This window comes from Primulina eburnea, chromosome 14 (assembly GCF_022965805.1).
Source record: "Primulina eburnea isolate SZY01 chromosome 14, ASM2296580v1, whole genome shotgun sequence".
Taxonomy (NCBI): Eukaryota; Viridiplantae; Streptophyta; class Magnoliopsida; order Lamiales; family Gesneriaceae; genus Primulina; species Primulina eburnea.
Window position 1 is genome coordinate 16,705,059 of NC_133114.1, and position 12,057 is coordinate 16,717,115.

General features: G+C 35.9%; 1 protein-coding gene across 4 annotated transcripts; it reads right to left on the reverse strand.

Moving 5' to 3' along the window:
- Positions 1 to 1,738: 1,738 nt before the first annotated feature.
- Positions 1,739 to 8,198, reverse strand: LOC140813139 (uncharacterized). Of its 4 annotated transcripts, XM_073171591.1 has the most exons (8): positions 8,068 to 8,198; positions 7,909 to 7,973; positions 7,642 to 7,721; positions 3,193 to 3,248; positions 2,978 to 3,107; positions 2,588 to 2,881; positions 2,409 to 2,510; positions 1,739 to 2,312 (listed from the first exon to the last, which is right to left on the reverse strand). In XM_073171591.1, the coding sequence occupies exons 4-8, from the start codon at positions 3,246 to 3,248 to the stop codon at positions 1,938 to 1,940; spliced, it is 957 nt and encodes a 318-aa protein (XP_073027692.1). In that variant the 5' UTR covers positions 7,642 to 7,721; positions 7,909 to 7,973; positions 8,068 to 8,198; the 3' UTR covers positions 1,739 to 1,937. The 4 variants fall into 4 exon arrangements, with proteins under 4 accessions (XP_073027692.1, XP_073027693.1, XP_073027690.1 ...); XM_073171592.1 differs by lacking the exon at positions 7,909 to 7,973 and having other exon boundaries at positions 8,068 to 8,185; XM_073171589.1 differs by lacking the exons at positions 1,739 to 2,312; positions 2,409 to 2,510; positions 2,588 to 2,881; positions 2,978 to 3,107; positions 3,193 to 3,248 and adding exons at positions 3,259 to 4,150; positions 4,241 to 4,340; positions 4,421 to 7,012.
- Positions 8,199 to 12,057: the final 3,859 nt, after the last annotated feature.

Below are 12,057 nucleotides of genomic sequence, written 5' to 3' on the forward strand. Positions count from 1 at the left end.
TCGGCACTCAAGTACTCACCACCTCGATCCGACCGAAGTTATTTGATGCATCATCCCAACTGTTTCTCTACTTCACTTCTGAATTCTTTGAACCTTTCAAAGGCTTCAGACTTATATTTCATCAAATACACATGCCCATACCTCGAAAAGTCATCGGTAAAGATGATGAAGTAGGCATGTCCATGCTTAGTGGTGATGCTAAGCGGACCGCACACATCGGTATGGATCAAATCCAAAAACCCTTTGGCTCGCTCCACATGGCCCTTAAAGGGAATTTTGGTCATCTTTTCTTTCAGACAAGATTCACAAGTCGTGAGAAATTAATATCAGACATATCAAACATGCCTAATCCCACTAGCTTGTTCATCCTTCTTAGGGAAGTATGTCCTAATCGAGCATACCATAATTTGTGCCGAATTTAGAGTATCTTGTTTTCGCTTGTTTGTTGTTGTTATTGCTTGGAAATTGTTTAGTGGAATATCTTTCAATTTTAAGTTATAGAGATTGTTTTCAATTTCTCCAGTACCAATCAAAAATTCATTCTTGTAAATGTTGCAAACACCTTTGCTAAATAAACAAGAATATCCATCTTTATCAAGCATAGAAATGGAAACAATGTTTTTAATCAAGTCAGGTACAAACAAAACATCTCTTAAAATCAAATTAAAATCATTGTTCAAAAGAAATTAAACATCTCCCACGGCCTTCGCAGCAACTCTTGCTCCAGTGCCCATCCTCAAGAAGGTCTCACCTTCCCTGAGCCTCCTACTTCTTCCCATCACCTGTAATCATTATAGAGATGTGAGCCACAGCCAGTATCCAATACCCAAGAAGTAGAGTTAATTGAAATGTTTACTTCAATATTGAACATACCGTTTCCAGAACCCTTCTGGGCAAGATATTCTCTGCAGTTACACCTCCAATGTCCAGGCTTCTTGTAGTGATGACATACATCAACAGACTTGTCAGCCTTCACTGGTATGGCTGCCACAGCGGGACTTGGAGATTGCCTCTTCAAGGGCGCATTCTTCTTGGGACGTTGGAAAGAACGCTTCACTACAAAAAAATTTACAAATAACGACGGAATTTTCTGTCGCTATTTTGTCACTGAAAGTATTTAGCGACATAATAGCGACGGAATATCGATCGTCAGAGAATTTAGCGTCGCGGACTTGTATAACGACGGAAAGTGTAATTCTGTCGTTATTTACGACGGAATATTTATATTTGTCGTTAAATAATAACGACGGAAATTTAAATTTGGTCGCAATATTTTAGTGACCGAAAAATATTTTGTCGCTAAATTTGCGACAAAAATCATATATCCGTCACTAAATTAGCGACCGAAATTGTAAAGGCGTCGGTAAAGTTAGCGACATATTTAAGTTTTTGTCATTGATATTTGCGACAGAAATCATAAATCCGTCATTAAATCTAGCGACATATATATGTTTTGGTCGTTGATATTAACGACAGAAATTATAAATCCGTCACTAAAATTAGTGACAAATTATAAATCTGTCGCTAAAATTAGTGACAACATGATAATTTTCGTCACTAAGTTTAGTGACAGATTTATAATTTCTGTCGTTAAATGTTGAATTGGACAGCCCTCTGTCCCGGTTTTTATTAATTCCCTTTTATCCAACACCTAATTCAACAAATCCAATACAGTGTCAATTTTCCAACCAACAATATACATAATAAAATCATATAAAATTAAATTACCCACCTTCACTCCACATATTAACATTCAAAACATATTAATCCATCCATATCCAAAAATATCAATACATCCCCCTGCTTACTTACAAAATCAGTAGCCACATTTCCAAAAAGAGTAGCTACATTTCCAAATGTTCAATGACCAAAATATGGAGACACAGTGGCTTCAATACTTACAAAAAAGCCTATTAACCATGACATATCTAAGGGGACTATGGTTGTGTGCTATCATCATCATAAGATGTGGCTTGGGGGTCAATAAGTGCATGCTCCATCAAGTAACGAACCTGCTGCCTCAAGCTAGTCAATTCCCTTGTAAGTTCCTCTACTTTAGAAGTCGCAGCGGCAGCTTCAGCTTTAGCGGCAGCCACATCCATAGAGTTAGCACGTGTGTGTGTTGCACGTCCCGACATAGCTTCAGGATACAACACCTCAGCCTGCGAGCCAACACCATACAATTTTCTCTTTTTAACCCCACCAACAGCCAATATATAGAGTTCATTTTGAACCTCTGGGGTTGGATTATGTGGTGACTCAAAATCAGCATCAAGTTGTGTTGCTTCAAGAAACTGAGCATTCATCTCGGCCTAGGATAACAAAGAGAAATTAATTGATTTACAACAACTGCATCAGTCATAGATAAAAATACATAATTCAAAAATCTTTTTATATATAAAACTCACATCAAGAGCCTTTGACCTAGCATCAACCCATGTACCATCTTTTTTCTGATGCGTCATTTTGAATAACTCATAAGCACTTGCATCACGCCCCAACTCCTCACGCTTCAAAACCAACGATGCTTAGAAATTTATATATATGTATTATTCATTGACATATTATAACAGAAATTTAAACTTACCATTTTAATAGAATGTTGAATGAAACAGCGAGAACCTCCAATGTGTTTAACCACCCCTGTTCCTGGTCCTTCAGGCTCTGTATTCCTATTATTTTTAGCTTTTTCTGACTTATTCTGCCACTGAGAGGAACTCCAGATTTCCTTCCACTTGTTCCAAATTTGGATATTAACCCCAAGTGGGAGTTTAGGCTTTGCACGCCAACTGCAAAGTGTTTTCCTGTACAGATCGGCTGCAAGTGTTTTCCATGTAGCCCTAATATGAGTGTCATGATCAGGACGCCAACGATACGATTTCTGCATTTCAAAGCAACTAAGTAAATATTTGAATTTGCATAAAATTTTTAATTATTGATTTCAAAGCAACATATAATATTTAATAATTAATCTTACCACGAACTCGCCCCAGTAGTATGCCTTTGTCGCAACATCCACATATCGCCATGTGTGACCCCCCATGCACTGTTTCTCAGCAAATTTATCAGTGATAAAGGCTGAGACTGCATGACTATCTGGTAAGAATCTACAACACATAGATCATATAATAATTAAATTGAATAACACTAAAAAAATTTCAATGTTAACATAAACAAAGCAGTGTGACTTACTTGCCACCTGAGGCCACAATCAAGATCCTAGAATCATGGGAACCTTCTGAAGCCATCTGAGTAATTTTTTTAAGATGAACAAACTCAAATACATGTATACAGACAATCATGCATGATATGAAAATTAAAATACATTAAAACAAAATATTAATATTAAAATCCACACACAAATTTCTCGAGTATATGTAAACAAAACATTCATAATCATAGCTATATAAAACTTATCAACTTAAACATCATCATTGGAGTATGCATCATCATTTTCACTATCATCACCTCCAGATGATACAAAAATTTCCAATTCATTTTCATCAAACTCATCTAATTCATCTATCTCCTCATACAAGATTTCAACATCTGTTAGCACATGAGATATGGTTATATCCTCAACATCGATGATATGCTGTCCAATTTCCTCATTCTGGAAAGCTTCATTATCTATGGACGATACAACATTGGGAATAGGTGCTTGAATAAATGATCTTGGTTGCATCTTACACACTGCCAACCACTCATCAGTTGACCTTTTCACATTTGGGTAAGTGACATAAACAACTTGAGCAGCTTGGACAGCAAAAATGAAAGGTTCATAGATGTGCAGTCTTTTGTTCTTTTTAACATCAAATAGTTGATATTTTGGATGATGTCTTGTTCCTGTTTTTGGTGTTGGGTCGAACCATGCACATTTGAACAAGACAATACGCTTGATAGGCAACCCTGGATATTCCACTTCGATTATCTCTTCTATGTTACCGTAGTAATTGATCTCATTGTTTGTGTTGCCCGAACCTTTTACAGTAACTCCAGAATTACTAGTAGATCTTGTTGCACCGTGACGTACAGTGTGGAATCTGAAACCACTGACAAAATATCCACTATATGATTTAATTTTACGTAATGGACCGAATGCAATATTTTCTAGACATTTGTCTGGTATATTTGCTCCCGGTTGTTGTACCTATGCATTTAAAAAGTTAGAAGCCAAAAATATTTTCAAATGGAACACTTAATATTTTACAATTGAAATGAAAAAAGATATATGTATTACGTATTGTTCAAACCATAATGCAAATTCCGTTTGTAGCCTTAAATCCATCTCACGTGAATTAATGGATTGATTGTTCAACTGTAACTCAGTCTCAAAAATGCTGCAATTAATCAAACATTCGTCAACATATGTAATGGTTATAAACCTCAACAACAAAATATCAATGAACTTAATTTTCACCTGACATATGGTTTCACCTCTTCACAATTGAGCAGTATGTATGTCCGTGCTGCATGGTACTCTGTGTCATCCAATCGTCTGAACTTAGAAGCACCCATTGGTCGACCATTGAAATTAAATATAGAAACATTGGAAACGTCTCCAGCTTGTGCATTATCACCTTCATCATTACGTGATTGTTTCCTCAAACGGGTCTTCACACTTGCGCTAAAGTAATGAGTACAAAAATATGATGCCTCTTCAACTAAATATGCATTAGAAATTGATCCTTCCACTCTTGCTTTGTTACGGACATTGTTTTTCAATCTTCGCAGAAATCGCTCAAAAGGATACATCCATCGATATTGAACAGGGCCAGCAATTCTAGCTTCATAAGCTAAGTGCACAGGAAGATGCTCCATACAATCAAAAAAACTTGGAGGGAATATTCTTTCTAGTTTGCAAAGTATCACAGGAATATCATTCTCCATACGAACCATGTCAGAACATCTTATGCTTCTTGATGTAATGTCTTTGAAGAACAAACTTAATTCTGTTAGAGCTTGCCACACATTATGTGGAAGCAATTCCTTGAAAGCAATTGGGATTAATCTTTGCATGAACACATGACAATCGTGACTTTTCATTCCAAACATCTTCAATTTAGCCATATCAACACATCTTGACATCTTAGATGCATATCCATCCGAGAACTTTAAATTTCTCAACCAGTTACACAATACTACTTTGCTATGCTTATCCAATGTATAGCAAGCTTTAGGATATGTGTTAGATATGTCATCTCGATGTAATTCTGGCCTGTTGCAAAATTCTTTTAGATCTTCTCTCGATTTTGCATTATCTTTTGTTCGGCCGGGAAAATTAAGAATTGTATTAAATATGTTCTCAAAAACATTTTTCTCGATGTGCATAACATCTAGATTGTGTCTAATCATATTTGTTCTCCAGTACGGCAATTCCCAAAAGATACTGCGTTTTCTCCATCCGCATTTACATCGTCTTACAATTTCTGAGTTCACTTCAATAGCCACTGGTTCGATCACACTACGAAACCCGTAACTTTCAAGTTCTTCAATAATTTCATCCCCGGATTTTATATGTGGAGGAGGCTTTTTCACTTGGTGATATTTCTTGAACCATTTAATATTTCTTCTGAAATTATGATCCATTGGTAAAAACTTACGATGGTTATCGAACCATGATGTTTTACCACCATTCGGCAATGTGAAGGCATCAGAGTTTTCCATACAGTAAGGACATGCTAGTTTACCGGCGGTACTCCATCCAGATAACATTGCATATGCAGGAAAATCACTAATTGTCCATAGCAAAGAGGCACGCATAGTAAAATTTGTTTTCACGTGAACATCATATGTCTTTGCCCCAACGGACCAAAGTTCGTTCAATTCAGCGATAAGAGGTTGCAAGAACACATCTAACTTGTTCTTAGGATTACTAGGTCCGGGAGCTATAACTGTCAAGAACATGTATTCATCTTTCATGCACATCCATGGAGGCAAATTGTAAGGTGTTAGTATAACTGGCCATGATGAATATTGTTGTCCTGACTGACCGAATGGTTGAAAACCATCAGCTGAAAGTCCCAGTCTGACATTTCGAACCTCGAGTGCAAAATCTGGATGAGTTGTGTCAAAATGCTTCCATGCAGGTGAATCAGAGGGGTGACACATTGTATCTCCATCTTGTACATGCTCACTATGCCAACGCATGTGCTTCGCTGTTTCAACAGATGCATACAACCTTTGCAAACGTGGGGTTAGAGGAAAATAATACATTCTATTCCATGGAACTTTTTTTTTCTTAACCGTTCGATGTAAACTAGGTTTGTAACGTGGATGCCCGCAAAACCTACATTCTTGTAAATCAAAGTCATCTCTCCAGTAAATCATACAGTTGTTGCTACAACAGTCAATCTTTTCAACCGGCAAACCTAATCTTTTATTAATTTTTTTGTGTCATAAAAACTATTGGTCATGCAATTTTCTGTTGGTAGCAATTCGGAAATAAGCTGACACAGATCATCGTAACATCTTTCTGAAATGTGATGTTTAGCCTTCATGTTCAACAATCTAGCAACCACTGACAACTGTGAATGACCATTCGGATTACCTTCCCAAATCTCGGTCTCGGATGCCGTAAGCATCTCATATAGGTTTTTGGCAGTCTCATTTGGACTTTGGGGCTCATCATCTATGTTAATAGAGTTATAAATATCGTGAACCATATTTTGCATGTGATCAACATGTTCGACTTGTGCTGATGATGACGGACCAAACCAATGTTCAACTTCTGGAGTTATATAGGTTTCACCGTGATGGTGCCAACGATAATAGCCTTGTACAAAGCCATACCTACAGAGATGTAATTTGACTACCTCTTCGTCATGGTAAGCTCTGTTTCTACATCTTCGGTGATTACAAGGACAACGCATTGTTTCACCACACATGATTTCAGGATGCATCTTAGCAAAATTCACGAATTCTTCAACACCATTAAAGAAGTCATTAGTTATGAACCCATTTTCCAACCTACGGTACATCCAAGATCTTGTATCGTTCATGATTAAAATGCCTAACACAATTGCAAGATAATTATTAACAATATTTACATAATATATGCATTTGTAAAGTAATAAAATGATATTAAAAAAAAAGAAGAGAAGATATTAAGTCAACAATTCTTTAGTAGTCAAAGATATTCCCTTATTTACTAGTCAACAAATTACCATTTATAATATAATCATCCCTCCTAAAATTAAGAATTAAAAATGCATAGTTGACGAATAAGATGAGGAAAAATCAGAAGCACTCTAAAGGAAAAAAACGTGGGAAAGTGGAACTCGGAGTCTTTGAACCATTCAATTAATTAGTAGTCAAAGATCTTCTCTAATTTACTAGTCAACAAATCACCACTTTAATAATGGACCAAAACTGGTTATAAATATTGGAATCCACGAATTCATTTTAAACAACTTTCCAGTCACCCAACTCTAAACAATAACTTGATTTTCACCTTATTTCAAGTACTTGAAATTTAAACACTTCTGTAAAAGTATTAATCTAATTTGTTATTTAATTTTTTACCAACTACTACATAATACTACCTTAAATCTTTACATTTATATTATAAACCAAACTCTGTATTTGCAAATTCAAATAAAAAAGTCTGTATTTGCAACATCAAAATAAAACCTTACATACCAAATCTGGGAGCAGAGGCAGAATGAGGTGGCTATAGGAGGGCTTCTAGTCAATAATCGGTGTTGGTGGTGGTCATAGAACTGCAATTTAAGAAAAATGAATATGTTAACCGGAATTAAAAAGAATTTGAAGTACCAACTTTGGTTGCAGAGACAAAAGGAGGAAATGAAAATGGTAAGACATCTCGGTAACGAGGTGGGTAGTGAAAGACCTAGAATTTGGGGGAACAATGAATATGTAAATAGATAGACAAAAACTCGTAAGTACCTAATCTATTTTCAAGTGTGGAGCTTCTCGGTCGACGTGTGAGGACGGTGAAAGGGGTGATAGACCTGAAATTTGAGGTAAAAATTTGTGTAGTTTTTAAACCAAAATTTTTGAAATAGAAAGAAAAAGGATGCACAAGACATAGATAATTAAACAAACCTGAGAAGAGCTACCGAGGGAGGTGGAGCGTGGAGGAAGAATGATGAAATCCTCTGTGTAAAAAAAGTAGGGAGAAAAAACAAAGGCGCGAAGAAGACGTGGGAATTGTAGATTTTCAAGGGTTACATTTGTATCTGCAGACGGAAATTTGTTTTATGTCCTTAATTTAATTAACGAAAACTTAAAAAATTTTGTTGTTAATTAACGACTAAAATACTATTTGTCGGTAAATTAATGACAAATTTTAAAAATCCGTCGTTAGTTGTGACAGAAAAAAAAAATTTGTCGTTATATTATATTTATGACAGATTTTTTATTTCCGTCGTTAATTAATGACAACATATTTAATTTCCGTCGTTAAACACAATTTTTCTTGTGGTGCTTCTTTCCCTTCCCTTGTGGACCTGTCTTCGCCCCAGATGAAGAACCCACATAAAGAACCGGCTTCTCTTTCTTGATGGTTGACTCAAAGGTAACAATCATGTTCACCAACTCCTCAAGGGTCAGCTCCATCTTGTTCATATTGAAATTCACCACAAAAGGATCAAATGAGCTAGGCAGTGACAAGAGCAACATGTCGGTGGTCAACTCCAAAGGCAACATAAGATCCATGCCAACGAGCTTATCCACGAGCCCAATCAACTTTAGGCCATGCTCATAGACCGAGACCCCATCTCGTATTCGTAAAGTGATTAGCTCCTTGATGGTAGCATGCCTAAGAGGCCGTGTTTGCTCACCAAAGAGCTCCTTGAGATGCAAATGAATGTCAACAGCACTCTTTGCATCCTCAAAACGCCTCTGCAACTCATCATTCATAGAAGCCTGCATATAACACCTGGCTTTCTAGTCATGATCACACCATTCCTTGTAAGTCTGCAATTCCTCAAGAGTGCAGTCAGTCGAAGCCTTAACAGGGGGCGACTCAGTCAGTGTATATGATATCTTTTCCGAATTCAAGACAATTTTTAGGTTTCTTAGCCAGTTGAGGTAATTAGGTCTGGTTAATACGTGTTTGTCGAGTACTGCAGATAGCAGATTGCGAATCGAAGACATTGTCAAAATTGTATTGAAAAGTAAAACAGATAAATGTTAATGACTATTTTAAAATATTTAGTAGATATAAAGTATGGACTTTTACTTCATAAATTTTTGCTCCCACTGTTTTGACATTTTTCACTACCCTCTATTGAAAACGGGAAACTCCTTTACTCAATAGGTACGTAAGGTCCGATAAGCAAATTATGATCCCGAATAATATCAGCCAATCATAATTCCTAAAATTAGTTTTCAATTGCATCACCATGCAACCCTCTACGTAAACTTTTGTCTCACAATTGATTATGACCCAATAATATGACGTCGTTAATCTTTACGTGTCAAGCCTTACCCATCGATGTTGAACCTTAATGGACGGTCGCCATGATTTCCCTCAATAATATGAGCCGAAATCATGGGAGTTCCACGTAGTTCACATCACCATGTCAATGGATGTCACAGCTTTCCAGTGTCCAGCCCCCCCCCCCCCCCCCAATAATATGAGCCGAGCCCCGAACACGGGTAGCGTTCATCATGCACCCATTGTCGATAGAAGACATGGAAATTATAAACACCTGTACAATTCTCCTTTTCGGGCTTGATATTAATTTTGAATCTTATTCAAAATGAGGGTTTTTCATTTTGAAAGGTCTCATCATTAATTTTGTATAAAAGCTCGCCATGTTTGATAGTACATTTGTCTGATTCATGCAACTTTGTTATTATCATAACAATAATGCACATACTCATTATTTATAACATATCATACATATATTATAGAAAACAAAAAAAAAGGATGATCAATTGCCCCCATACTAATGGTCCGTGTGAGCTAAAAACGGGCCTAGGTCCAATCCTAGGGAAATGCATGGGATGCAAATGCAACTATTACATAAAATTCCAATATTGTCATGTCTTTGATCTTCATAATCATCTAGGCCACCATCTTCCAATCTTGATCTTCCACTATAATAATATTTACAATTAAATATCCATGGAAAGAGAGATACATCTCATGGGGTGGGAACGGGCCATAAACCAAGCCCACTTGAAATTTGATAATTATTAAAATCATTCAACACAAAATATCCTAGCATATACCTAGCAAATTGGGCTTAGGCTTTTGATCAACTTTCATGCATAATATCACATATCATACAACATCAATTTATTATTACAATAATCAATTGATCCAATACTATATTTCTTTATCCAATCAATAACTTACACGATTATAAACTAAATTAACAAAGTATACAAACTCCTTTGTCTACTCTCTAATTAATTTATTTATAACCGAATTTCTTGTAAATCACCATTTACTATAAATAATTAAAGTCCAACTTCAATTATTTATTTCATGAGAAAATATGTACAAATTTTTTAAATTTAAACTTAAAGGCCCAAAAAATCATTTTTCACCAAAAACATTTGGGCCATTTAAATTTCACAAAATATGTTAGCCATCTAATAGTCCAACAACTTCAAGACCCATGACACTTTGATATTCCAAAACACTTTTGGAAACTCTAGTCTTCATCGTCGTCGCCGGAGCTTCGTCGTCAGATTCCGGCCAACATGCATAAATTTTTTTTAATAAAATTTAGGGGCTGTTCGGGCTACCCTTGCTGCCCAAAACGGGAGCCCCACGGGCAGCATGAGCTGCCCGAAAAGGGCAGCAACTTGCTGCCCAAAAATCCCAAAAAACCGGACTCAACTTTTGTTGCAAAAATTATCTCATGCAGTTACAAATTGACCTCAATATAATATCATGTATACGCTACAAAAAATAGTATCCTAACTCTGATACCACTTGAAAGGGGATCGATTAAGATGCTTGAATGCGCAACAGAAGTTTCAAAATATTTTTCTTAGCTTAAACCGAGCCCCTCAACCACTTTAGTGTGTAGCAAATACAATAAAAACACAAAATGACATTCATAAAGTGTTTAGAGAAATATACCTATCAATCTTAAAAGATTGATTGTGGCTCCAACTTAGTTTTCAAACAACTAAGCTCTTCAAAGGATGACAATCTACAAGCCTCCTTTGACCACTCCTTGCTCAAAATAAAGCTGACAACCAACAAGCTAGTTCCCCTCTAATTTTGCACTAGAAAAATTAGAGGATTTTTCTTTGAGAAGTGTTTTCTTTCCTCAACAATTGAAGAAGAAAAATTGAGAGAGTTTTGTGCTAAAATTTCGGCCAAGCATGTATGGGAGGAGAGAAGGATGAGTTGTCTTTGTTGTGCAAAAAGTTGAAGCAAAAAGTTGTATGTGCATGCCATGTCATTAACTCAAAAGTTGCCTCCAACCCTTTACCTCCCAAGCATGCAATTCAATTTGGGCTTGTAACAATTACAGGTACATGGACTTTTATTTAAATGTCTCAAACATATTTGAGTTCATTTAAACTTTACTTGATTTTACTCAAACCCACTAGTTTAATAATTATTTCTAATTGGACTTTACAAGACCTATTGTTGTTTAATTAATTCAACTTTTGAATTAATTTAATTATTTAGACTCTACTAGATCCACTAGTGCTTAATTAATTCAACACTTGAATTAATTTAATTTAGTCCATAATAATGTTTATGAAAATCACAATTTTCAAATACATTATTTGCTTGGCCAACTTTTAATTTAGAAACACTTCCTCAAATTAAAAAGTCACATTCCCCTTATAGAAGTCATACTTATAATTTTCATTTATGCTTATAAACTCTTTTATAAGCCGTTCAACACATTGAACTTCTTAACTTCTCAACGGGATCTACAAAGTTAGCACTTGTGTGGCCCTTAATGGTTCATTAATACTACTAGCCGTGAGTTCACATCTCCATGTGATTCGGGACTAAACATGTCCTTATATGAGCATACCCCAATTGCTCCATTCTTACTTATCAACTCTTTGATAATAAGAACGTCAGAAATTGATAAGTGCATTTTATGC

Coding starts and splice junctions, on each gene's coding strand:
- LOC140813139 (XM_073171589.1), bottom strand. CDS start 6,330: ATGATTTACTGGAGAGATGACTTTGATTTACAAGAATGTAGGTTTTGC. Junction 4,341..4,420: donor GAGGTGAAACCATATGTCAG/GTGAAAATTAAG, acceptor GATTAATTGCAG/CATTTTTGAGACTGAGTTAC. Junction 4,151..4,240: donor CATTATGGTTTGAACAATAC/GTAATACATATA, acceptor TTAAATGCATAG/GTACAACAACCGGGAGCAAA.